Source organism: Pristiophorus japonicus, chromosome 7 (genome assembly GCF_044704955.1).
Source record: "Pristiophorus japonicus isolate sPriJap1 chromosome 7, sPriJap1.hap1, whole genome shotgun sequence".
Taxonomy (NCBI): domain Eukaryota; kingdom Metazoa; phylum Chordata; class Chondrichthyes; family Pristiophoridae; genus Pristiophorus; species Pristiophorus japonicus.
In genome coordinates, this window is record NC_091983.1 from 154135576 (window position 1) to 154161098 (window position 25523).

The window sequence follows — 25523 nt, forward strand, 5'->3', positions numbered from 1 at the left end:
GCAAACCGAAACGACCAGCACCTCTACTGCCAACGAAACACCACCTACTCACCCAAGATGGAAACGACCCTCCATGTGTGATCTGTACTCTAGAGTTATATTAAATGGACCAAGGTCACTACAGTTCAAGTGCAATACGCTGCCTCGTGGAGTCATCAGAGCATCCAAAAACATAACGTATGTCTTTTGCAGAAAGTAGATTGTTGGCATGGCTGTGCACATTCGAACTGAAGTTTATGTAAGAGTAAATATTTCTGGAAATAAATACTGTTTGAAATGCCGTAACTCAATGTTCAAATATGTGAAAGCAATTGGTTACCATTGCAAGGCAGGATAGATATTCTGGATGGTCTTTTGGGAGCTGAAAGAAAGTTTGAGAATCTTCCCTCAGGATATTAAAGAAATGTCAGTCCGAATCATCTCTTCCTTTTGTTCCATTGCTTTCCTGTGTCTTAAAGTTACACATTCTGTCCAAAACAGCAAATAGCTTGCTTTTTCATTGCTCAATGGCTTCCGGTTAAGCTGTTGCACCAGTAACCAAGTGGGTTTTACGCTTCTATTTACGCTGCAAAGGCATACAGCTTCAATCGCACATAGAGGATCTAAAGAATGGACCTTCATCCAAAAAATTAAATAATCGATCCCACAAAAGCTGGACCCATTCACTCCATCCTACACTAATAGCCAACTAATTCTTCGAAAGGAATCATCAATATTTTTTCTATTTGTTTTTCATATTCCCTTGCCAGGAATTCACAGTATTCATAAGATTACATTTAAATTGTACGTTGTTAAACTGATAGAAGATAGTCTAGTGGTGTAGTGAAGTGATGTGGCAATGGACAGTGCTGTGGAAAGATAAGATGTTGTTTACCCACTGATTAATTGCCACAAGCTGAGTTCTTGATCTTTCAGCCATTGGGAAATACATTGCTTCCCTGTAGGGAGGAGTGAAACATTATTGAACAATGAATGTACCTGTTGCAGTGTTGCATTGTTAGGAGTACAGGTTATCTGGTGTTCCTATTGGACTTTCAGTCCCTGTGAGTCGAGGATGACTTGCTTCCACTCTGAGTTCTCAGGTGACTGAGGAGTCCAATGCGGGAATTACAGTCTTTATCACAGGTGGGATAGACAGTCTTTGAAGGAAAGGATGGTGGGGGAGCCTGGGTTGACGCACGCTCCTTCCGCGGTCTACACTTGGTTTCTGCTTGTTCTCAGTGATGGAACTCAAGGTGCTTGTGCCCTCCCGGATGCTCTTCCTCCACTTTGGGCATCTTGGGCCAGGGATTCTCAGTAGCCGGTGGGGATGTTGGACTTTGTCAAGGAAACTTTGAGGATGTCCTTGATGCGTTTTCTCTGCCCACCTGGGGCTCACTTGCCGTGTCGAAGCTTCGCATAGCGTGCTTGCTTTGGGAGTCCCGTGTCAGGCATGCGGATGATGTGGCCTACCCAACGGAGCTGATTGAGTGTGATCAATGCTTTGATGCTGGGAATGTTGCCTGAACAAGAACACTGACGGTGCGTCTGTCCTGCCAATGGATTTGCAGGATCTTGCGGAGGCAGCGCTGCTGGTGGTACTTCAGCGTTTTGAGGTGTCTGCTGTATGTAGTCCACGTCGCTGAGCCATATAGGAGAGCGCAGCACTACCCCCCCTCCACACCGATTATCAAAATCCACGACGAAGCCTTGGACAACGTGAACCATTTCCCATACGTCAGGAGCCGACTGTAAGTAAGAGCAGACATTGACGACGAGGTCCAAAATCGCCTTCAGTGCACCAGTGCAGCCTTGGTCGCCTGAGGAAGAGAGTGTTTCAAGACCAGCACCTCAAACACAGCACCAAGCTCATGGTCTGCAGGGCAGTCTTAATACCCTATTGGACCAAAAATTGTGTGAGGAACTTGAAATTAGTCAGAAAAATGTCACCAGGTTCAGATAACATTTGCAAACAGCGCAAGGTTTTCATTTTCTATCTCCTAACCCTCTACTATCTAGAAAGCGTCTCTTAATTGCCCATAATTAAAGCTAATGGTTTAATATTTCACATTTTTCGGGCAACTATCTCCCTGTAATAAGCATGAATTTTTGTTTGTTAGGTATGGCCAGAACTGTCTCATTCAGTTTGAGGATTTTGCTAACACCAATGCATTTCGTCTGCTGAACAAGTACCGTGACAAGTACTGCACCTTCAACGATGATATCCAGGGTACGTACAATGTTTTAAACTTATAACTTGTTGTGATGTGATAAATGACCAAAGATAGATTTCACAAAATTTAATCACTGGACTCTGTTGAATCCTATCCAGGGTTACTGCCAGAATGATTATCTGTCTGTTTAACCTAGGTTTTGGAATACCTGTCAAAGTTGTTAAAAACATAGTTAAGGAACTAAAATGTGTTTTTATCCATAGTTTGCCTTGATGTATGTAGTTTGAATCAGCATTAGAAGAACTGAAATTGTAAGCTTTCTGCTAATTTTGCTATTTAAATATGCATGAATTAAGACGAGATCATTTTATTTTCAACATTTTAAGAAAAATAGTGAGTGAAATTACTTCAGGAAAAGGAAATAATGGACCATCATGTAGCTTTAAGCTTCATAGAACCTGCATAAGTTCAATCTGAAGACTGCATAGTTATACTGATCTAATTCAGAGTTTCAAATGTCAAATGAAACAAAGCTACATATTACTGCTTTTAAATCGCCTCGGGCTGTCTGTTCAGAACATATGTTTATATATTTTTTTTCCAATTTGGATTTTCTTTTGCTGCCAGTGTGCTGTACACCATTGCTGAGGTCCACAAAGTAAGATTCACTGAGCAATTTAGAGCTAATTAATATGATGAGAATATATTTTATAGAAATTATATATATTTGGCTACAATACAGTAACTTCCTTGAAAGTCAGAGATCACCTGAATGTGACATTTTCTTTTACTAGATAATCTCAAAGTGCTCTAATGTCATAATAGTTAAGAGCAAATTTTCAATGGTCCATAGCGATGCTGTCAATGCTGAGATGAGCTCATTGTGATTATTGAGTTGAGGATGATTTCTATTTTGCTTGCTTTGCCCTGCTGGATATTAAGCAGAATACACTGTTTTTGATATCCCATTGTGTCCTAACTGAAGGATTATAACTGTATTAAATACCAGAAACAAACTAAGTTGGGGAGTACATTAATATTGCAATAATTTTCATGTACATGCAGTGATTAGAAACCAAGCTTACATTGTGTACTTTGAGGGGGAGATCAATACAACTATTAAATTTCTATAGCTTTCCTCGTGTGAATAAAACCTCTGAGCAGTTATACAGTGATACAAGTTGGACACCACGGGGGAGAAAACTAAAGTTTAGTGGGTGAGTGGAGTGCTGACTACATTGTTGAAGGAAAGGGTTTTTGAAGGCAGATTTGGTGGTAGTGTGGCAAAATGTAGAGATTTAATTAAATTTAGATAGTGCTCCTAATGCGAAATAAATCCCAGAGTGCTGTAAAAGGATATGTTGTGGCCACGAAGTGGGAAGTAAAGAAATTAAGAGAGGAATTATAAATTTACTATAGCAACGTGTTTTATATTCCACAATTTAAATTTAGCTATTTGAAAACTAGTTAGCTAAAGCACTACAGATTAGGTAATGCAGATTAAGGAGGTGGGGATGCCATATTCCAGCCAGAAACTTAACTGGACCAGCCAAATAAATGCTGTGGCTACAAGAGTGGGTCAGAAGCTGGGTATTCTGCGGCGAGTGTCTCCCCTCCTGACTCCCCAAAGCCTTTCCACCATCTACAGGCATAAGTCATGATTGTGATGGAATACTCTCCACTTGCCTGGATGAGTGCAGCTCCAACAACACTGAAGCAGCTCTAGCACCATCAGGACAAAGCAGCCCGCTTGATTGGCACCCCATTCACCACCTTAAGCATTCACTCCCTCCACCACCGGCGCATCATAGCTGCAGTGTGTACCATCTATAAGATGCACTGCAGCAACTCACCAAGGATTCTTCGAAAGCACCTCCCAAACCTGTGACCCCGACCACCTAGAAGAACAAGAAGCAGACGCATGGGAGCACCACCACGTGCAAGTTCTCCTCCAAGTTACACACCATTCTGACTAACAAATATATCGCCGTTCCTTCATCATCGGGTCAAAATCCTGGAACTCCCTGCCTAACAGCACTGTGGGAGTACCTTCACCTCACGGACTTTGGCGATTCTTCTCGTGGGAAATTAAGGATGGACAATAAATGCTTGCCTTGCCAGTGATACCAACATCCTGTGAATGAATTTTTTTTTAAGTGATGTGATCTGCCAGATTCCATTGTTTTATAAGCCAGCTTCATCAAGTAGGTATATAAAATTGCCTGGCAAACGATCAAACTATTACGGGAAGTTGCTCTCTGTTACTCAGATTCTTTTGGCAGTTCTTCAATTATTTCTCCTGACATTAACATGTCAACACTTGAGACTATCCTAAACATGGAAACCATCCATCCCTCTCTTTCTGGTGGTGATGTTTTCTTTTTGCACCTTTTGTCTTTTGTTCTAAGGAATGTACTGAGCTTTACCCTTATGTTGAACAGCTGTACATGTGCACCACTTTCTGCTGATTCAGTTATGATAGGAATGAAAAGCTCATTGTAAAATCCAATGAGAGCGAATAGAGCAGTGTTCGTACTATCTTCACGTGAAACTCAGCTGTGAACACCATTAAAATTCCTTGTTTTAATCTGGATTGGTTCTTTTAGTGTGACACTTAAATATTATCCACTCAACTAGAGAGTGGCGGAATCGGCTCAAGGGGCTGAGTGGCCTATTCCTGTTATGAGTTTAAAGTATTAATTGTTGCAACACATGCAATTTTGATTATATTTCACTTACATTCTCAATTGATTATACTGTGTGTGTGCTCGCAGTCTGAAATCTTAATTGCTGTAACTATGCTGTTTCAGTCCTCGCTTCCTGCCCCCTCACTCCCAATTTTATGAATTTTTAATACGTGCATAATAATCCAATCCATTTAGACATGTAATAGTTATAGTCTGGGATAATCTCAAACAGGCTGTACTGTGATATCTGCAAGGCAGCTGCATGTGTAGACAATATATCTTCACAACTGTCTCAAAATCTTCGAAAGAAAGACATGTAGTTTGGCAGAGTGTTACTTGACTTGGACCTGGATCTCAGCAGGTAGATCCTCATTCATTCCTGTGAAGGACTACAGTGGGAGTGTTCCCAATGACAGGTTAAGTATAGCTGCTTAAAAAAGAGGGATTATTTTTGGTGAAATAGTCTTCAAATAGAAATAGAATTTGACACTGCACTTGCCATTATTCTAGAGGTTTGCTTGCAGACTGCATGGTAAGGCTCTTGACTGTGTGTTCCTTCAGTTATTGATTTATTGATTCTTTCCCGGTGTATATCTGTATGGGATATTTGTCTTTACAAAATAGTCAACTCATACCTTTAACTGTTTACACTTTTAACATGCTTTTACACTCTCATGCCTTGAAACAATATTTTTTAAATATTTCTTCTTAGTGCTTTTGATTTAATGTGGTTTCTCATTTTAATCAGTATAGCTGGAATTGTTCCCCTTTTTCTTCATGTAGTCCATAAAAATTAATTTTCAGTTTCTTAACTGATAATTGTGCTAAGATCCATGCCCTCGTAAAAGAAATTAAGCTGGTAGATGATCAATATTATGTAATTACATGGAATGTACAACACCGAAACAGGCCATTCAGCCCAACTGGTCCATGCCAATGTTTATGTTCCACACAAGCCGCCTTCTACCCCTATCAACTTATCGGAAGATGCTATTCACCGAAGAAATATTGCACAGACAGATACCCCACTGATTTTCAGAGCTGTAGTAAGTTGAGCTGCTACTTCTCTCACCCGGCTCTGCCAATTAACTTTGTGATTTACGTTATCAATATTTGTGGGTATACAGCTGTATCATTCAGCCATTTTTGGGTGAATAGGTGTACATTGTAAATTTATTTTTTATAATACGTAAAATTACATGACAATTTAGCACAATACATAGACATTGTTGGCATGCTGAAGTCACCTCTTATGACTCGTGAGAACTGTTGATGAGGGATAACCTGAGGGCTGATATTTGTGGAGAGCTTTCCTTCATGTGATATCATGAACTTCTACTTTAGTATCAGACTGAATCAGTCAGTGGGTTGTGGGCAGTACTGCCCATTCAGACAAATCAGTCTTGCTGATGGATAAGTTAACAGCTGCCCTAGCTGAAATAAATCAGATGAGGTTAGAACAGGACTGGAAACTGGGCCATTCCTGATCTATGTGGTTCACTACGACACCATGTTGATACCATCGTTCATAGTTTTTTTTTGTACCAATCAAGGTGCTTTCAGTCAATGAGGCACTAATGTGAATTATTCCAATTCCCACACTTGCCATCCTTATGGCATAGTTAAGGGAACTGGCCTACTATAACTTGAAATTGGTTTCAGATTCCATGAACTAATTTCACATGAGACTCTTACAGCTGACAGTTTGAAGAACAATGTTGACCCGCTCCTTTAAAGTGTTGCAATTGCCTTTTGAAATTCAAGATTTTTTGGCCTTGTAAGTAATGTAGTGTGAGATTTACTGCAAGATGCTACATTCAAACAGTAGGCTGGTATGTTCATGATAATCCCCTACTAAGTTTTCAGTAAGTCTTCATTTGCATAAAAACATTAAATTGTACTTTACATATCCCTGAGTGGGGCTGAAAGATAATTCTGCTTGCACATTGGCAATGTTCTATTTATGTACAATTTTGAAAACTTTAAAACTTCACATGCTTCAGAAGGACAGAATTTTACAAAATACAGCTTAAATCAAAATCCAAGTGGTAAAAGCTTAGAATTGGGCAAAACCTGGTCTCTAGTTTGTATTCCTTCCTTGGGGCCGAAATTCAGGTGGGCCAGAAAGCTGGCGCACCTATGAGTTTTTAGCTGCTGCTCACCGCTGGAACGCTTGGTGCGGTGAGTAGATCCATTTTCAGGACTTAGAATTTTTTTACAAAGTCCTATAGGAAATGGATCATCATGTGAGCAGGCCTTCGACTCAAAGCCAGGCTGACTGACTGAAAATGGGTTGGAAGGCCTGCCCACTGCTGTCAATCAGCGTGGTGACATCACAGCGCGTGTACGTCACCACACTATCTCCCCTCCGTTAAAGGAGACAGCTGCAATCATTATTTAACTTTGGCCACTGGGCGACCAGGGAGGGTTTCGACCAGGGAGGGTTTCGACCAGGCCAGTGGCCTGGCACCCAACAGGGGGTGCCAGGCTGCCCGTTAGCAGCCCGGCCGAACCCAGGCCAGTATTTTGCCAGCTGATCGGCAAGTTTGCTGGCAAAACTTCTTGCAATGCTGCAGAGGCAGTGGGCCCTCTCTTTTAAGGGCAGCCGCGCTGCCAGGCCCGCAGTCACTCTGCAGAGGTGCACTGATCGAGAAACCTGTCGGGGGAATCCACGGAGTGAGGTGAAAATCGCTGGGTAAGTTTTTTTTTAATTGATTTTATTGGTGGTGATACCACTTGGGTGGTATGGGGTCCAGGCCGAAAAATCCCCGACTTGAATTTAGGTTGGGTCGGCCTGTTGACCGCAAAGCGGCGGCCATTCGATTTTTAGGAATGGCCACTGCAAACGGGCGCTAATGGGTCTTTGAGACCCTAAATTTGGATTCCCCTTGTCTCTACCCAGACATCTTGCAGATTTGTCTAATTTGAAGAAGAATTTAACTTAATAGTTCATACCCGCACAAATCACTTGATGGTTTCATGCACTTTCGGTAGGTTAGTGCTGTGTGTGTGTAAAATTAAAAACCCTAAATTGTGCATACAGTAGTACAAATGGAAATGAAGAAATACAGTAGAGCTCTGCAATTCACCAGAAAGATGTCTTTAAATAGATCATTTTAGCTCAGGGTTGTTTTATATAGATTTGTTCTTCACAATTCAAAATTACAGGGTGGTGACATATTCTCTTTAGTAAATATAATTTGTAGCATGACTGTTGGAACGTTTGCAATACATTTTTTTCCTAAAATATTTTTTAAAAACCTTCAATTTTGGTAATTGGAATTCAAATGAAATTACAGCAAATATTTGATGTATGCTAATTTTATACCAATGATTATTAATGGAAATTATATTTTTTAAATGTCTTCACCGTACAGCTTTAACTCCAAGTAAACATTAAACCCATCTTCTCGCAATATAAATGTTGGGACATTTTGGGAACAGGAAGTAGTATGCAGAATGGAAAGTCAAGAATAAATTTAAAGATAATTCTGTCATTTGCCTTAGAATCTTGTTACAGAGCATTCCAATTAATCTCATACATTGCCAAAGTTAAGTTTCAAGGAAACAATTTGTATTTAATCAAAATATGATTCTAGTTCTGGCCCTGTAGATTGGTATAAAATAATCTTTTGCAATATTGCAAATCATAAATGAAAGACATTTTCATACCTCCCCAAAACTTAGCTAAAACAAAACACATGATCTCTTGACCCTGCCAACATTAATAAATAGTAGTGGAAGCATTTTGAAAACTTTAAGTTTGTTCCCAGTCACTGTATGGTGTCATGGCAGCACTCAACAATTGTGTGTTAATGTGCTACAATGATGAACACTCAAGAGAATCCTGTACAGACTCTTATTGAGTGAACTGCAAATAATAGTTTATTAAAGGTCATGGCATGTCAAAGAACATTGTGAATGTTTTTCCTGTCCTCTGGTAGACCACCATCAGCCCCTCAGTAAACCCATTTTTGACCCCTCTATTCTTGCAAACTACTGCTCCAACTCCAACCTCCCTTCTCTTCAGAGGTGTTGTTGCAAATCTATGCCCATCTCTCCCAAACCTCCATGTTTGAGTTTCTCCCTTGCCACATCTGTGACTGTGATTGCATTATACCTCTTTGACCTCACTGTAGCCTTTTGATTCGGTCAATCATACTATCCTCCTCCAAAACATCATCTCTGTTATCAAGCTTGGGAGGGACTGCTCTCTCTTGATTCCACTGTACACTAAGACAGATAGCTCTACCTCTCCTCCAACTCTCTCTCTCTCTCTCCACCAACTCTATCTTTTTCTCTTTCTCTTTCACTTTTTCTCTCTTTTTCTCTCACTCTCCACCCCTCTACTACCTTTTTGATTTGGCAGACTGCTTATCTGACATCCAACTCTGTACTCTTCCACACCCACCCTCTCCACCGACTTCCCAGGTTGAAACAGACTCTTCCCGACCTCAGTGTTTTATTCGACCCAGAGCTGAGCTTTCATACCTATATCCTCTTCATCTCTACTTTCACCTCTAGTAATTGCCTCTAAGTCAATCCAACTGCAATTGATACCTTTATCCATGATTTTGCCACTTCCAGGCATGTTAATTCCAATGTTGGTCTCACACCTATAAATTTCAATTCTATCAATTGCGTCCTGTTTTGATGTGTTAAAGGCTTAAATAAATGCAAGTTGTTATTTGCAATTCACCTGTTCTGCTAAAATGTTAATGTATTTTCAAAATATTGAAATTCAACTGTTAAGTTGTGCTTTTAATTTTCCAAGTGGCATTTTTTCTTTAGTACCAAAGCAGCGATTTATTCTTGAAGTTTCAAATACTGATCAACCAACAAAAGCCAATAGTTTTAGGATTCTTTCTGCAAGGTTGCAGTTAAAAGGATATAATTGCACCAGCCTTTTTACTTTATTGGACTGTCGCACCACATTGACTTTTTTGAACTTTTTAAAGGAGGGGTGTATACAAACAAAATAATACTGTGTCCAGCTAACACAAAACATCTGTGTGGTACTTAAAACAGCATCTTGCAAGTTCTTGGGGTTGCCACGTAATCATAAATGCAATCATGAGAGATATTCATACGTTTACAGATCTAGTCATAGAAACATAGAAACATAGAATATAGGTGCAGGAGTAGGCCATTCGGCCCTTCTAGCCTGCACCGCCATTCAATGAGTTCATGGCTGAACATGCAACTTCAGTAACCCATTCCTGCTTTCTCACCATACCCCTTGATCCCCCTAGTAGTAAGGACTTCATCTAACTCCTTTTTGAATATATTTAGTGAATTGGCCTCAACAACTTTCTGTAGTAGAGAATTCCACAGGTTCACCACTCTCTGGGTGAAGAAATTCCTCCTCATCTCGGTCCTAAATGGCTTACCCCTTATCCTTAGACATGCTATAAAATGACTAGTCACAAGAAGCCATGGAGCAGAAATGTTATTGAAATCCAATCCTCAATGATGTGCATGGCGATAAAAGACAAATAGCATTGAAATACATCTTGTATCACCAGTGATATAATATCTTATTTTTAAAACAAATACAGGATTATTTGGAGGTGGCTGAAATTATACAATACATCTCTGGACCATAAGTTTGATTTCTAACTCCCCTTAAATAAGATGTTGGAACCAGTCCTCTGCCTGTTCTAGTAGTTCAAGTAGACATAAAAATCACATGGCACTTCAGAGTGGAAGGTTCTCCTGATGTTTGAGCCAATGTTTCTCCCTCAACTAAGACCATTTAAACAAATGATGAATCATTAATCTCATGTTTATGAGATCTTGCTCTATGTAAATTGGCTACCATATTGGCTTTCATAACAAACGTGACTATATTTCAAAAATAATTCATTGGATGTGAGGTACTTTAAAAAGTCTTGATGTGCAGGTTTGTTCATACTTTCTGAAATATATGACGATTCTGATAAATACATTATATTTTCAACCCTACCAATGCCGAGATAGGCCTGTCTACATTGTGATCTCTAGCTTTTTACACCCTCTCTAATTAAAAAAAAAATGAGAAATGCAAAGAATTACTGACAAGGTAATTTGAAGTGTGAGGTAAAGCGCAAGAACACCATGTGCACTTGCCGCCAGACTGGCTGTGAATACCAAAGTGGAGAAAAATAGAACATGAATCAAAAATGCCATCTTTATATTGCAGAAAAGGATGTGTATTGTCTGTGTTCACAACAGTGCAGGTGAGGGCCATGTTTGAATTGTCTGATTGCAGCGTTATGAATTTGCAAAAGGCAGAGTTGCATATGTGGTACTCAAACACATGTCCCGAGTACAGCTCACTGTTACCGGCAGTGTGATTTTTAATGACTAACAACAGGTGACACGATGGTTCTTTTTAATAACTAAACAGTAAATGGTGGTGCGACAGTCTTGTGGGCCTGAAATTCCAGTTTTTTTTGGGGGGGAGTTGGAGTGGGGGGGTGGAAGGGGGAAGAGTAGTGGGCTGCAATTCCGGGCATAAGTTGTGTATGCCAGAGTTATGCTCATTCTAAAATGCACTAATCTTGTCAGAAGTGGTGCTGGCAGATGATATAGCTACCTGCATGTCGGTAAATGACAGGTTGATGTGGACGAGGGCAAAGGCTGCTGTCACAGACTTTGACTATTTTACACCAGAACTGCACCTGACTTTAGTTATGCTCATAGAAAAGAGGGCTAAGTTACCAACAGCATTACTTGTCAAACCAGAAAGTGATTGATTTCGCAAGCTCAATGGTCACAAACTTTGTGTGAAACATCAGCTTTGACTGAAGAAATCAACAAAATTCTTTTCTCAGCTGTGCTACTAAGAGAGGATTTTTCATGCAGTATGAGGCTGCACCAAAGAAGATGCTAATGAGGAGTTACCTTTTCATCAGAGTCTACAGAGCAAGCCGATTCCTTGATGATGTCTCTGAAGAAGTCTGATTAGAGGCAATGGCTCAATAACAAGCTATAAAAGAAAATGCAGCTCTTGTTGTAAATAGACCTCCAAACATCCTCCCGATCGCAAATAATAAAGAACAGATGTGATTCAGAACACTGCACTTCACATCACACTATGCACAATTATAATTATAGAACTTACTATATTTTACCACTGTATATTTGGTAATATATTAGCATGGATAGAGGATTGGCTAACTAACCTAAAACAGAGCCAGAAATAAATGGGTAATTTTCAGTTGGCAAACTGTAACTAGTGGGGTGCCTCAGGGATCAGTGCTGGGGCCTCAACTATTTAGAATATAAATTTCTTGGATGAAGGGACCAAATGTAATGTAGCCAAATTTGCTGATGACACAGAGAGGTGCGAAAGCAAGTTGTGTGGATGACAAAGAATCTGCAAAGAGATATAGATAGACTAACTGGGCAAGAATTTGGAAGATGGAGTATAATGTGGGGAAAATGTGAGGTTATCCACTTTGGTAGGAAAAATAAAAAAGCAAATTATTATTTAAATGGGGAGAGATTATAAAATGTTGAGGTACAGAGGGATCTGGGGGTCTTTGTACATGAAAAAAAGTTAGCATGCAGGTACAGCAAATTAGGAAGGCAAATGGAATGTTGGCCTTTATTGTAAGGGTGATGGAGTATAAAAGTAGGGAAGTCCTGCTATAACTGGAGTACTGTGTAGAGTTTTGGTCTCATTTAAGGAGAGATATACTTGCATTGGAGACAGTTCAGAGAATGTTCATGAGGATGATTCCTGAGATGTCGGGGTTGTCTTATGAAGAAAGGTTGGGCCGATACTCATTGGAGTTTAAAAGAATAAGAGATGATCTTATTGAAACACATACGATTCTGAAGGGGCTTAACAGGGTAGATGCAGAGAGGGTGTTTCCCTCGTGGGGGAATCTAGAACGAGGGGGCACAGTTTCAGAATAAGGAGTTGTCCATTTGAAACTGAGATAAGGAGGAATTTCTTCTGAGGGTCATGAATCTCTGGAGTTCTCCATCCCAGAGAGCTGTGGAGGCTGGGTCATTTAAAATATTTAAGGTGGAGATTGACAAATGTTTGAATGATAAGGGAGTTGAGGGTTATGGGGATCGGGCAGAGGAGTGGAGCTGAGTCCAAGGTCAGATCAGCCATGATCTTATTGAATGGTGGAGCAGGCTCGAGGGGCCAAATGGCTGCCTCCTGTTCCTATTATTTTCTTATGTTCTTGTATTTACCTGTATCTGTGCTGTTCTTAAACCTATCCTGATGCCACGCTGATGTGATACCAGAGGGCCAGAGATATCTGCGATGTTTGGCTGTGCTGTGGTGGCATGAGCTGCTTGGGATTGCAGTGGGCCTCATCTCGGTACTTCCGAGTCCCAGGGAGCCCCTTCAGAAAGCACTACCAAGTACGTGGATGGCCTGGTCCTGCAGCCTGGTACCTACATACGCAGGCATCTGAAGAGGCTGGCTAGAAAGATCACTAGCGGTTACGAGGCGGAAGGACGACAACATGAAGGCATACTCTAGCCACACAACATTGGGTCCTGGGTTCTGAGTGGGATATGGTGGGATCAGGTTCTACAGAACCTGAGATATTGCGCTGATACGCTCGGAAATCGCTTTGTGTCATGTATCCTACATGGCTACTGTTGGTACTATCACAAGGTGTGCACCAGAGGGCACAGCAGTGGGAGACTTGTAGGTTACCTGTACAGATGTGCCTGGCCTGGTATAAAAGGCAGGCCACCAGGGTGTGATCCTCACTCTGGAGTTAACAAAGGACTAGGGTCACTACAGTTCAAGTACAACACATTGCCTCGTAGAGTCATTATTAGAGCATCTAAGGACACAACAATTGGCGACGAGATTACGAACTTTCACGTGAAAATGGCTACCTTTTGTACATTGCAGCAGTTCACCGCTGGTGGTGATTGGGATGCCTTTGTGGAGAGGCTCGACCATTTCTTCACAGCAAACGACCTGGCAGAAGACAACCCCACCACAATGGCTGATAAGTGCAGAGCTATCTTGCTAACCAGTTGTGGGCCCACCGTCTATGGCCTCGTCAGGGACTTGCTGGCACCAGCGAAGACAATGACCAAGATGTACAAGGAGCTTGTAACCCTGATCCATGAGCAACTCAAGCCCAAGGAGAGCATCCTCGCAGCCAGACCACCGGTTCTATATCCACCGGCAGCTCGAAGGCCAGGAAATCACAAAATACACCGCAGACCTCAGGAGGCTGGTGGCACCATGCGAGTTTGGCAACCACCCCAAAGAAGTGCTACGGGACATTTTTGTCATTGGAATTGGCCATGAGGGCCGCCTTAAGCTACTGTCGGCAGATACCACAGTCACACTGCAGAAGGCCATCTCTGTGAGACAGGCATTAATGACCTCGACCTGCGGCTCTAGGCAGATGACTCACGCTCCGGACTCAAACCTGGCAGGTACTGTGCACAGTGGTGCTGTTTAGAGGCTGGACTGTAGAGCATGAACCTCTCGGGGGAGAGAGAGAACAGGCCCCCGAGTCCCTTAATCAAAGGGGGCTAATCGAGTAGCTCCATGCTGGCATTGTGGAGGGAGTCACAGGGCTCACCAGTACCGCTTTAAAGACTGTGTGCAAGTGCTGCAGCACAAAGGGCCCCCTCCAGCGAATGTGTAAGAGAAATATGACTCACTGTGTTGATGAGTCTGCAGATGGCCATTAATCCAGCACGGATTATGAAACGATAGGCAGAGAGGCAGCTCAGCCCCACGATGAGGTATATAGCATGTTTACATACACCATAGAGTGTTCCCCGCTGAAGATGGAAGTCGAGATGAATGGCGTTCCAGTCTTCATGGAAGTGGACACGGGGGCGAGCCAGTCAATAATGAATCAAGAAGCCTTTGAGAGGCTATGGGACAATCAAGCTGAACGACCCAAGTTGGTCCCGGTTCAGGCAAAGCTGCGCCGATGAACTTATCCCAGTCGTTGGTAGTGTGAATGTAAAGGTACTCCATGATCGTGTGGTGCACAAGTTACCTCTGTGGATTGTTGCAGGTGATGGACCAACGTTGCTTGACAGAAGATGGATGGAGAAGATCCATTGGAAGTGGGAAGACTTCAACCGTCCAGCGATAGACGTCCTCCACGTTCAGAGGCACAGTAAGCTCTCACTTCAGGGTGGACCCGGCACCAGAGAGCAGACCAGCACAGCACCCGAGGCACAGACCGCTCAGCACGACTGCGTGGAGATGATCCAGTTGAGATGACCCGAACACACCTTCCAGGCTCCAGTGGCAGGATTCTGGAGGAAGAAAATCATATCCAGAGGCGACTTTCCAGCTTCAGTGGCAGAACCGGGGCGAAAAGGATCACACAGTCAACATCGTGGATGGAGGAAAGATGGCGCCCAAACCACAAGGTGAGGCGCTGAAGAAAAAGATGGCAGCGACCAGACCATGAGGTGCAGGGCCGACGGAGCAACACGTGGCACCAAACCGAGAAGAGGATTGGGGTAAAGTAAGCAAGGCTCTCTCAAAGGAGGCCTGCAACCCACTACAATTAAAGGGACAGTTCCACACACTCAAGTAATGTAATAGCAACTGGTAAGTTAGAGACAAAATGTGTAACGGACAATCAGAGTTGTGTACATACAATAAGCAAGGAAAAGTCGCATGATGATGTAAAATGTGTAATTGCTGATCAGAATTGTGCACATGCAACCAGCGAGGAAAAGTCGTGTAATCGGCGCTAGAGTATCCATCATAAGTAATGAAAAGTTGTGCAATGTAGGATTTCAACTGCACGCAGCCAATGCAGCATCGGGAGCACACAGGGCCAGCGAACTACCCAATGCTGTAGCCTGTGTCCCAGGGACCAGAGTTATGCACCATGGAGTGTGGCCACAAGCAGCCAATACACATGAGCTGCAGAGCAAGCGACTTCAGTAGGGCAACGGCACCGGTATCGATACCCTGCCCGATCGGCTCCACCTCTCAGGCACCCGATGACACCAACCGCCACAAGCCTGAAAGAGTAAAGTGTGCTAAGGCGCAGCCCTCCAGACCCCATCGCAACCAAGGCCATAACCTGTAAACGAAGGGTCACTCGCTACAGTTCCCCCAAAAGGGACCGGGACCAGCCAGGATCCCGAACCAAACAACGCCCAGGCCAGTGAGTCAGCAGTTCCCTGTGCACTGCTGGACTACAGCTCCTCAGGGAGCAGCAGCGAGCCAGGGCATAAAGGAAGGACCGGGAGGTCACAGGCATCTGTGAACCTGCCCGACGCTAGGAACCATAGCAACAGCCCCAAGAGCAGGCAACTTGAGCCAACCAGGTTCCCACTGCCAGCACGGGGCACCGCGCTGTCACCAGACTGCAGAGACACCATCCAGCAGTTTTGGAACTAGTTTGTCCCTATGAACCACATCGATAATGTATTGCACCAGTCTAACATACTTGTCTCCCAATGAACCACAAATATAATGCAAACTTGTTTTTCTGTACTTGAATGTATATGAATGTAATGAGCCTCCAGCATAATCTATATGTGTGGGGGGGAGGAGGGGAGGGGAGAATGGAGTGGTCAGGGACGCACACAAACAGCAACCACCAGCACTCTACTGCACCAACCACTCACCCAAGATTGAAACTGTTATGTATGTAACCAGCATTCTACTGCCACCAGAGGGTGTATCTGTTGGAGTCCCAAGGGATCCCACCAATCCTTGGGAGCACTGTATATAAGCAGGCCTCCCATGCTGTACCCAAACTTTGGAGTTAGAATAAAGAGACTAAGGTCACTTACTCACGTCTACAGTACTCAATCACATTAGTTTATTCTGGACATAAAACAAACCACCTGCCAAGGGTCAATCAGATAGAGCCCAGATAGAGCTAAGCCCAGAGCACAATCAATGCAGAGGCGATTTGCACTAAAGGCTTGGAGAGTGATGTCATGTATCCTACATGGCTACTGTTGGTACTATCACAAGGTGTGCCACCAGAGGGCACAGAAGTGGGAGACTTGTAGGAGACTGTACAGGTGTGCCTGGCCTGGTAATAAAAGGCAGGCCACCAGGTGTGATCCTCACTCTGGAGTTAACAAATAAAGGACTAAGGTCACTGCAGTTCAAGTACAATACATTGCCTCGTGGAGTCATTGTTAGAGCATCTAAGGACACAATACTTTCCATCATTATTTCCAAATGGTCCGCCACCCTCAAGGCCAGAGGTCAAAGTATCAACTTTAGATGCACTGCCTGGACTGGAGCGATTTCTATCGGGGCCAGATCAGATGCAGATAATTGTGGACCCATCACCTGTTCAGATAGTGTTGCATTGAGGATTGTATTGAAAGCTGGCATTTAACTCGGGTTCTCCAAGATGGTTTATAGTGTTTGAAACAATGTCTTCCAGTGATTTTTGATAAATTGACTCAAAGCTTCTATCCTGGAGTTACTAGGAGATGCTATTCTAACAATAACTCAAGTTCATAGAATGGCTATTCAGAGTCACCAATCAGAAATAGGCAACAATTTTATTCATTTTGGTTTTTACACAGTGATGCCTTGGGGAGGTGATTGGTTCACACCCAAAAATCTCTCTCTCCTAGAATTTACCCAGTGTTGATAGCTCTGTTTCATGCAGAGTGTTTCCTGTAAATACTGCTCAATTTTGTGCATTCAGCAAAAGGTGTGTGTGTTCACAACATGTCACTGTGTACATTGTGGAAGAGCATTTGGATTTCAGTTTAGGATTTGATGCTATTCTAAAATTTTTGGCTCGCTTGTGCCTCTTAGCACCCCGGAGGGGCGGTAAAAGGTGTTTCTATGCGTTACGGCGGGCATCCAACTTTTACTGCCCAGCCGGCAAATTCGGCTCATGGTTTACGGCGGTGCAAAAACTTACTGCGATCATGACGCCAATCATCGTGCAATGCTCCGCTAGCGCCCCGGGTGCATAGTTAGGCCCTAACGCCTCATTAAATGCCCACCCCAGGAAACATCTGAAAAAAACAGATGTTTCCAGGCAGTATTGGAAACGTATTTAAATGGAAGGAGGAGAATCCTATATCGCAGGTCACATTGACTGCAAAGGTTGCGCACATCACGCTACATGAAGCTCCGACTTGAAAGTGCCAGTTTTAACTGCCATTAGTGTCCTTCCAACGGCAGTGAGAGAATATAATGAAGGCATTACTAGTTCGCCAGTGTGTCGTGCTGCATGCTATTGCCTTGGGGCATCAAGTTAGAAGACTGGCTCTTGGCCACATCGGCCCAAAAATTAGGAGAGGCCGAAAACGTCTAGGGAGGAGGGCTTGTCCCCCACGGCTTTACAGGCACCAACGCTCATATCTCCAGCTCTCTGAAGAGCAGTGTGTGAGAAGGCTGTGCTTCTGAAAGGATATTCCATCTCCTACAGGCAGACCTGCAGCCTTCCAGTGTCAACAGGACTGTGCTGCCCGTCGCAGTGAAGGTCACTGTGATGCTGGCCTTCTATGCCTCTGGCTCCTTCCAGGCTGTAGCAGGGGACAGATGCAGCATCTCTCAATACGCTACATATCGCTTCATTCGGCATGTTGCAAAGGTTCTATACGCCTGCAGAACGAACTTCATATAGTTCCCAATGGGCAGGGACAGCCAGAATGAGCAGGCATTTGGATTTGGCTGAATTGCGGGCTTCCCGAGGGTTCAAGGACCCATTAACTTCATACGTGTGTCCTGGCGAGCACCATTCCACACAGAGGTATTCAGAAACTGAAAGGGATAGCACTCCCGCAAAGTCCAGCTGGGGTGTGACCACACTCAGTGCGTCCTCGCAGTGAATGCCTGCTATCCAGGAAGTGCACATGATGCTTTCATCTTGCATGAGAGCAGTGTCTCATGAATGTTTCAGCGACAAAGGGAAGGGTGCTGCTGACTGCTCGGGGACAAAGGATATGGCCTGGCCACCTGGCTCATGAACACCCTCTGCAACCCCACCACAGAAGCCGAGAAGTGCTACAATAAGAGCCATGCAGCCAACCGCAACATAATTGAACAGACAATTGGGGTGCTCAAGCAGTGCTTCTGATGCCTGAACCATATGTGCCTTCCATAGTTCAACAGCTACCACTATGGCTGGTGACTGAGGTTTTTCAAAGACTGAGAGGAGGTGAGAGGCGGTGAGAGGCAGATAGCATAGCGGCTCAGGGAGATGTATGGAAAACGCATATCAACAGTGCGAGTGGAGTGCAAGGACGCTTGGCAGTGATTAGGGTGCAAGAGGGTAGGTGCATCCTGAATGCAGAGGCAATGGCTGGAGAAGTGAGCCTCCAACTTTCTGCTGCATTCTGCAACCCACACCACTGCCTGCAACACATTGAGAAGGGGCAGCTCCATCAAAGTCTTAACATTCTGTGAGACATTGATAGAAACATAGAAAATAGGAGCAGGGAGTAGGCCATTCGGCCCTTCGAGCCTGCACCGCCATTCAATAAGATCATGGCTGATCATTCACCTCTGTACCCCTTTCCTGCTTTCTCTCCCATACCCCTTGATCCCTGTAGCCGTAAGGGCCATATCTAACTCCCTCTTCGATATCTTGCAAGCATGGCAGGCCGACATAAATGTGAAGGGTATTCACCCTGACAACTCTCGTGAGGACGTTGAACTTCTTGCAGCATTGTGTGCCAGTTCTGGTCACTGTGCGATCTCCCACCAGATTGTTTTCAAATAGCTGGGCAATGGCCTCCTTCCCCCAACCAGATGGAGTGCAGCCCACCTCCTTTCAATGGCCTGCACTGAAGCCTCAGCAGCCGCTGGAGAGAATCGACTGGCACGAAGCTTGCCGCTCTACTGCACCATCTCTCCTGCTGTGTCTGAAGAGGGCTGGGTCATCTGCGCATGTGCACAGGAAACCGGCGTGCCCTCAAGTACCGTCTGCACATGCGTGAAATGTTGAACTTTTTTAACGCTGCAGTTTTTGGCTGAAGCGTAAAAACTTCCCTGTGTAATGCCTTACTTTGTGCCCCCGATCATGGAACCTCATTTTTTTGGCGAAATTTGCAGACAAGGGCGCAAACCTTTTCCAAGCGGTATCAGGACCCTCCCCGCCGCCATTACCACCCCGAAATCACAAAAGCTGAAAATCCAACCCCTTGTCTTACTGAACTGAAACCTGAATTTCGAGACTGCAGCTTGCAAGTCAAAATTTCCCCTGAGGTTTGGAGGTGACGAGTGATGGAAGATCCTAAAATAAAATAGCAAATGCTGGACATGCACAGCAGATCAGTTAGAAAAAGAGCAAGCATTTCAGTTTGGTTGGCATTTAAGTTGCAATCCTTTGTGAAAATTTGAGTTTTGATGGAAGGGTCCCTGCAGTAATTTTGGTTCTGCGTGTTTCTTTAGATGTTGGCTGCCCTGTTGGGCTTTTCCAGCATTCCTGTTTTTTTTTCCCTTCTCTACTGGATAAATGAAACTGAACCAATGATCAGTTTGTTTAATGCTCATTCTTGCTGCACAAGGAACCTTCCGATTCAGAGATCTACTGAAATGGCCATTTTTAACTTGCGTTTACAAGTGATGGCTTGTAATCAATTGGTAGCATCTAATGCTGATTTTTTTTAATTTTAAATTTATACTGTTTGTCCTCATTAACTATTAGGTATTTTGCTATTAAATTAACATGATTAAAATTAAACTTCTGTCCCATGCTTCCCTTGGCAACTCTGATATAATAGTGGCAAGTAACATTCGCACCACACAAGTGTCAGGCAATGACCATCTCCAACAAGAGAGTCTAACCACCTCCCATTGATAATCAATGGCATTCCCATCGTCAAATCCCCTACCATTAACATCCTGGGGGTCACCACTGTCCACACACTTAATTGGACCAGCCACATTATGGCTTCCAAAGCAGGCCAGAGGCTGAGTATTCTATGACAAGTGACTCACCTGACTCCCCGAAGCCTTTTCACCATCTGCAAGGAACAAGTCAGGAGTGTGATGGAATACTCTCCACTTGCCTGGATGAGTGCAGCTCGAACAGCACTCTAAGCTCAACACCATGCAGGACAAAGCAGCCCGCTTGATTGGTACCCCATCCACCACCTTAAACATTCACTCCCTCCACCACCAGTGCACCGAGCCTGCAGTGTGTACCCTCTACAAGATGCACTGCAGCAACTTGCCAAGACTTTGCAGCAATCTCCCAAACATGTGGCCTCTACCATCGAGAAGGATAAAGGGCAGCTGGAGCATGGGAACACCACCATCTCCAAACTCCCCTCAAAGTCTCACACCATCATGACTTGGAAATATATTGCCGTTCCTTCATCGTTGCTGAGTCAAAATCCTGGCACTCCCTAACAGCATTGTGGGAGTACCTTCACCTCACTGACTGCAATGCTTCAAGAAAATGGCTCACGACCATCTTTATTGAGGGCAATTGGGGATGGGCAATAAATGCTGGCCTTGCCAGTAATGCCAACATCCCATGAATTTAATTTAAATAAAATTTGTGCCTCTTTTAAACCCCAAGTATTCAAGTCACAGATAGATTTTTAACCAATAAGGGAATTAAGGGTTACGGGGAGAGGGCGGGTAAGTGGAGCTGAGTCCATGGCCAGATCAGCCATGATCTTATTGAATGGCGGAGCAGGCTCGAGGGGCTAGATGGCCTACTCCTGTTCCTAATTCTTATATTCTTATGTTCTTATGTTCAACTGTTTTAATGTTCAGTTTACAATGTCTTCTTTTCTGATCATGTCTAATGACCTGTAATTACTTGAGGTCATGTGCAACTCAAAGGCATTAAATTACAACTTTCTGAATAACCAAGTAAATATGATTTTACCGTCTTATCATTGGAATCTGAAATGTGAGTGAAATTACAAATGAAGTAATGTCGTACTCAAACTAGTTTTGTTCAGTCATGCAGAGAACAGCTGCAAATGCTTTATTTCAGGCTGAGTAGAAGGAATTAGCACTGAAGGGCATATTGAGAGGGATTAATGACTTGGGAATCTTTCTATTTAGTTTACAAAATTTAAACATTGACAGCAACAACTGTTTAAATTTATATAGCACCATTGACAAAACTTCCCATGGTGTTTTACAGATGGCAATTGGGAATGAATGCTGAGCCAGGTAGAGTGTGTTTCGCAAATTTGGCTGGAGTGCTGGGTTTTAAGAATTTGTAAGATGGCGAGGCAAAGATGTATAGAAAGAGTGTGCCAGAGAGCAAAGCTAGATGCCGGAAGCCTCTATCAGCAATGGTGGGGCGAAGGAAAGGGCGGAGTGCTTGGGAGGAGGAGCTTGCAGAGGTAGAGTGAAGCAAAGCTGTGGAGTGATTTATAGAAGAGAAAATGTTTTTAAATATATAATGTTGTGGGATGGGGAGCCATAGGAGGTCAGCGAGGGTGGGGGCGATGTCCAAATGCAGATATGGTAGTGTTATAGTACTAAACGAGCAACCCAGATTTCATTAATTCACAATCTCACCATGCAAAGTTGTGATATTGAATTAAATAAATTAGATAATATGGGCTGGCACCAGAAAATGATGGTCACCAAAGCTAATGGATTATCATAAAAACCAAACTGGTTCACCCATGTACATCAGGGAAGAAAACCTACTACCCTTAATTTGGTCTATATATAGCTCTAGTCCCACACTACATGGCTGACCCTTAATGATAAGCCAATTGGTTATAAAAACACTTGCTATGGTAACTAGGAATGCAGGCACTCTGACAGTATTTTGGTATTTGAAGTCTTGTTTGCAATAAAAGCAGGGGATCATCTGTAATAAGCTGTGACTGAATTAACGTTGCAAATAATGATTTTTCTCAAGTTTATGAAGGATACTGCTCATTAAAGCCATATAATTCAGGATGTTAAATATACACATTGTGGATATGGAAAATATTTGTTCATTATATAGATCATTTCTGATTATGCCCCTCTTAAAATAACTACTGTGCAAACTCCACAAATTGTAGCAAAATAACTTTCTGTAATACTTTATGCGCTAGAAATTGCATAGCGCCCCGTTTGGGGCGATAACTTTTGAAGGAGCGCAAAGCATCGCCAGGCGAAAAAGATTTGCTGCTCCCGGGAACTTCCGCTTTAGCACTCCAAGAGGGAAGTGAAGCATTAAATCAAGTGCTACCACTTCCCTTCGAGTGCTAAAATGGGTGAGAGGGCCAGTAGCAGCAAAGCCCTGAGCAATGTTCAGGGCAGCGCTGCTGTTTTTTTTTTTACAGGCTCCTTCCCTTGTTTAAAGGGAAGAGCCAATGATGGGTTGAATGAAATTTCATGCTCTCTCTGTTGGGTCACGGGACCTGCGCTATGTGCATAATAGCCCCAAGCACTCTAGGAGAGTGGCGGGCTGAGGAATCATGGTGTCAAAATCAATCAGAAGGCACCAGACTGGGAGAGTAATAAATTTTGCCCTACCTGACCACCACTGCCTTTAAATATCATTCCCCAAGCGGCCAGCCGAACTGACAATGCCTCCTGCAGCTGCCATTGTTGACGCCCGGCGATGCAGGAGCGAATATCACATCCGGGACGCTATGCTCCAGATGACGTCATGATCTACAGGGTGCAAGACAGTGAGGCAGTAAGTGTTAGCGCCAGCACAAAACTGCCAGTAGTTCACGGGCGTCGGTGAAATTGCTGCGCCCGGTCGGTAACCCCTTGGTGTCCCATGACCGCCCCCCTCCGACGCTAAAGGGAGGTGCAAACTCGCCAAATTTATCGTATATTTTGAGAGAGATTCGTAACATAAGAATTAGGATTCTGTTCAAATGTTATGAAAGAAAAAAAATCCACCAGCCCATATCTGTGCCGTTACCTGCTGAATTTTTTAATGAATACATACAGAAATCCGTACATAAAACTTGTTAATATATTATAAAAGATGACATGACAGCTTAGAAACTAAGCTCCTGCATATGATATAATCAACAAATTATTCAGCAAAACCTTGGGGAGCTTTGGCTGATCCTCCTCAGATTGTCCAGGTAATATCAGAGTTGATATTTAAAGCCATTTCATTCATCATACAGCTGCAAGTTAAACAAACCTGTTGTTCTACTCATGATTTCTTTTGAGTTGAATGGGGAAAAAAATGGCAGGCTGATGACTTGAAGTGGTGACTGAGGGAACTATTGTTGGACTTTATGGTTTAGTTTATGATTAAGTAGAACTGTCGTCATACAAATTAGCTGGGGGAATTGAAATGACCATTAATTCCAGGATATTAAAAGTTTTCTGAATGATTGCAATAGTTGCAGTTATTTGAGCTAATAAAAAAAACATTGCTTTCATAATGTTGTATATTGTATTTTAAATGTGTTTAAAAATGTTGCCCAGTTGCAGCTGTGGTGTATTTGACAGGTTGTTATGTGTCGTATATCTTTTGCTGAAGTTGCTGTGTAATTCAAATATTTACCTGTGAAATAGCTTTATAATTATGCTTTTGTAATGAACATATTCCTACCTTTTGAAGAAAATATTTTGCTATTTTCAGTGTTGCAGGTGAGCAGTATGTTTTGGTTGGGGGTTAACTTCTATTTCATTTTCTGTTTTAAATTGCATCATCAACTCTGCTGTTTAAGAATTTTGTTGAGGTGGTAATCTATGGAGTTGCTTTTAATACCCAATTCATGCAACTTTGTGAAGTAATTTGTTGGTTCTTGGAGAGCAGTATATCAGTTTCCTCTGACATGTATATCTCGAATGGATTAAAAATAAAATTATCATTTAACTGTTACGAACAGGTATTGATGAGAAACTAACCTCGAAAGGGTTATTCACATACCCCGCCCCAGTCACCCCCTCACACCCAAATGTGAAGTCAAACTTGCCTGACTATATATTTTTTTTGCCAGTCTTGTGAATTTAGCTGCCTTCCCGGAACAGTGCAGCTGGGATTGGGACCTCAATATCTGTTACTTAGAGTCTGTCCAACATTGCGTAATTTGCAAATTATTCATTGATTACTTCAAAACTGCTGCAAAGTAGTCAGCTATATTTCAAAAAATGTCTCAACTGGATCCATTAGCAAACTGAGTGTCTATTGTAGTTTATGTATGTGATGAGCTGAGGATTCATTTCAGTTGAAACAATCTGATGGAGATGTGCTGCAAATGAATTACTATTTACATTTTAACAGCTGTGGGATAGTGAGATTGATACAGAAAACTCGGGCTACATTTCCTTAGCCAGCACATGTACAAAAGATATGGGCTTGGAAATTCCGGCCTTCCCGGGTCTGTACAGAGTGTCTACAGACCCGGGAAGGCATCGGAAAATCCAGTTTTCAGCACACAATGCGCATGCGCTGAAAACCGGCTTTTCCGATCTGTCAAGCTGGAGCTTGACAGATCCTCCGTATCTCGGGAGCTGGGACATTTGCATGGGCAAGACTGCGGTAATTACCCATATGTCCTCAATTCTTGCACCTGATAAAAGCAGGTGCATAGCCTACTTTACAGGCGTAAGTGTTTAAAAACATCAAAATATAATTCAATTAAATTTTAAAAACACATTTTATTTAAATAAAACTCTTCCCACTACATTATATTTATTTTTAACGATAATTAAAAAAACTTTTTAAAAACAATTTTTTTCTATATTAACTTTAATTTTAATTATGTGACGTCTTTTTTTTTTGTGTTTAGTGTGCTTAGTTTTTTTTTCTCATAGCAATGAGAACTCGTACATACGGAGTTCTCATTG

General features: G+C 42.9%; 1 protein-coding gene across 1 annotated transcript in view; it reads left to right on the forward strand.

The window, feature by feature from the left end:
- me1 (malic enzyme 1, NADP(+)-dependent, cytosolic) overlaps positions 1 to 25523 on the forward strand; it is a 643978-nt gene that overhangs the window by 405320 nt on the left and 213135 nt on the right. The window contains exon 7 of the mRNA XM_070885433.1: positions 2100 to 2209. Within this exon, the coding sequence (XP_070741534.1) occupies positions 2100 to 2209 (110 nt within the window). The remainder of the gene's footprint in view (positions 1 to 2099; positions 2210 to 25523) is intronic.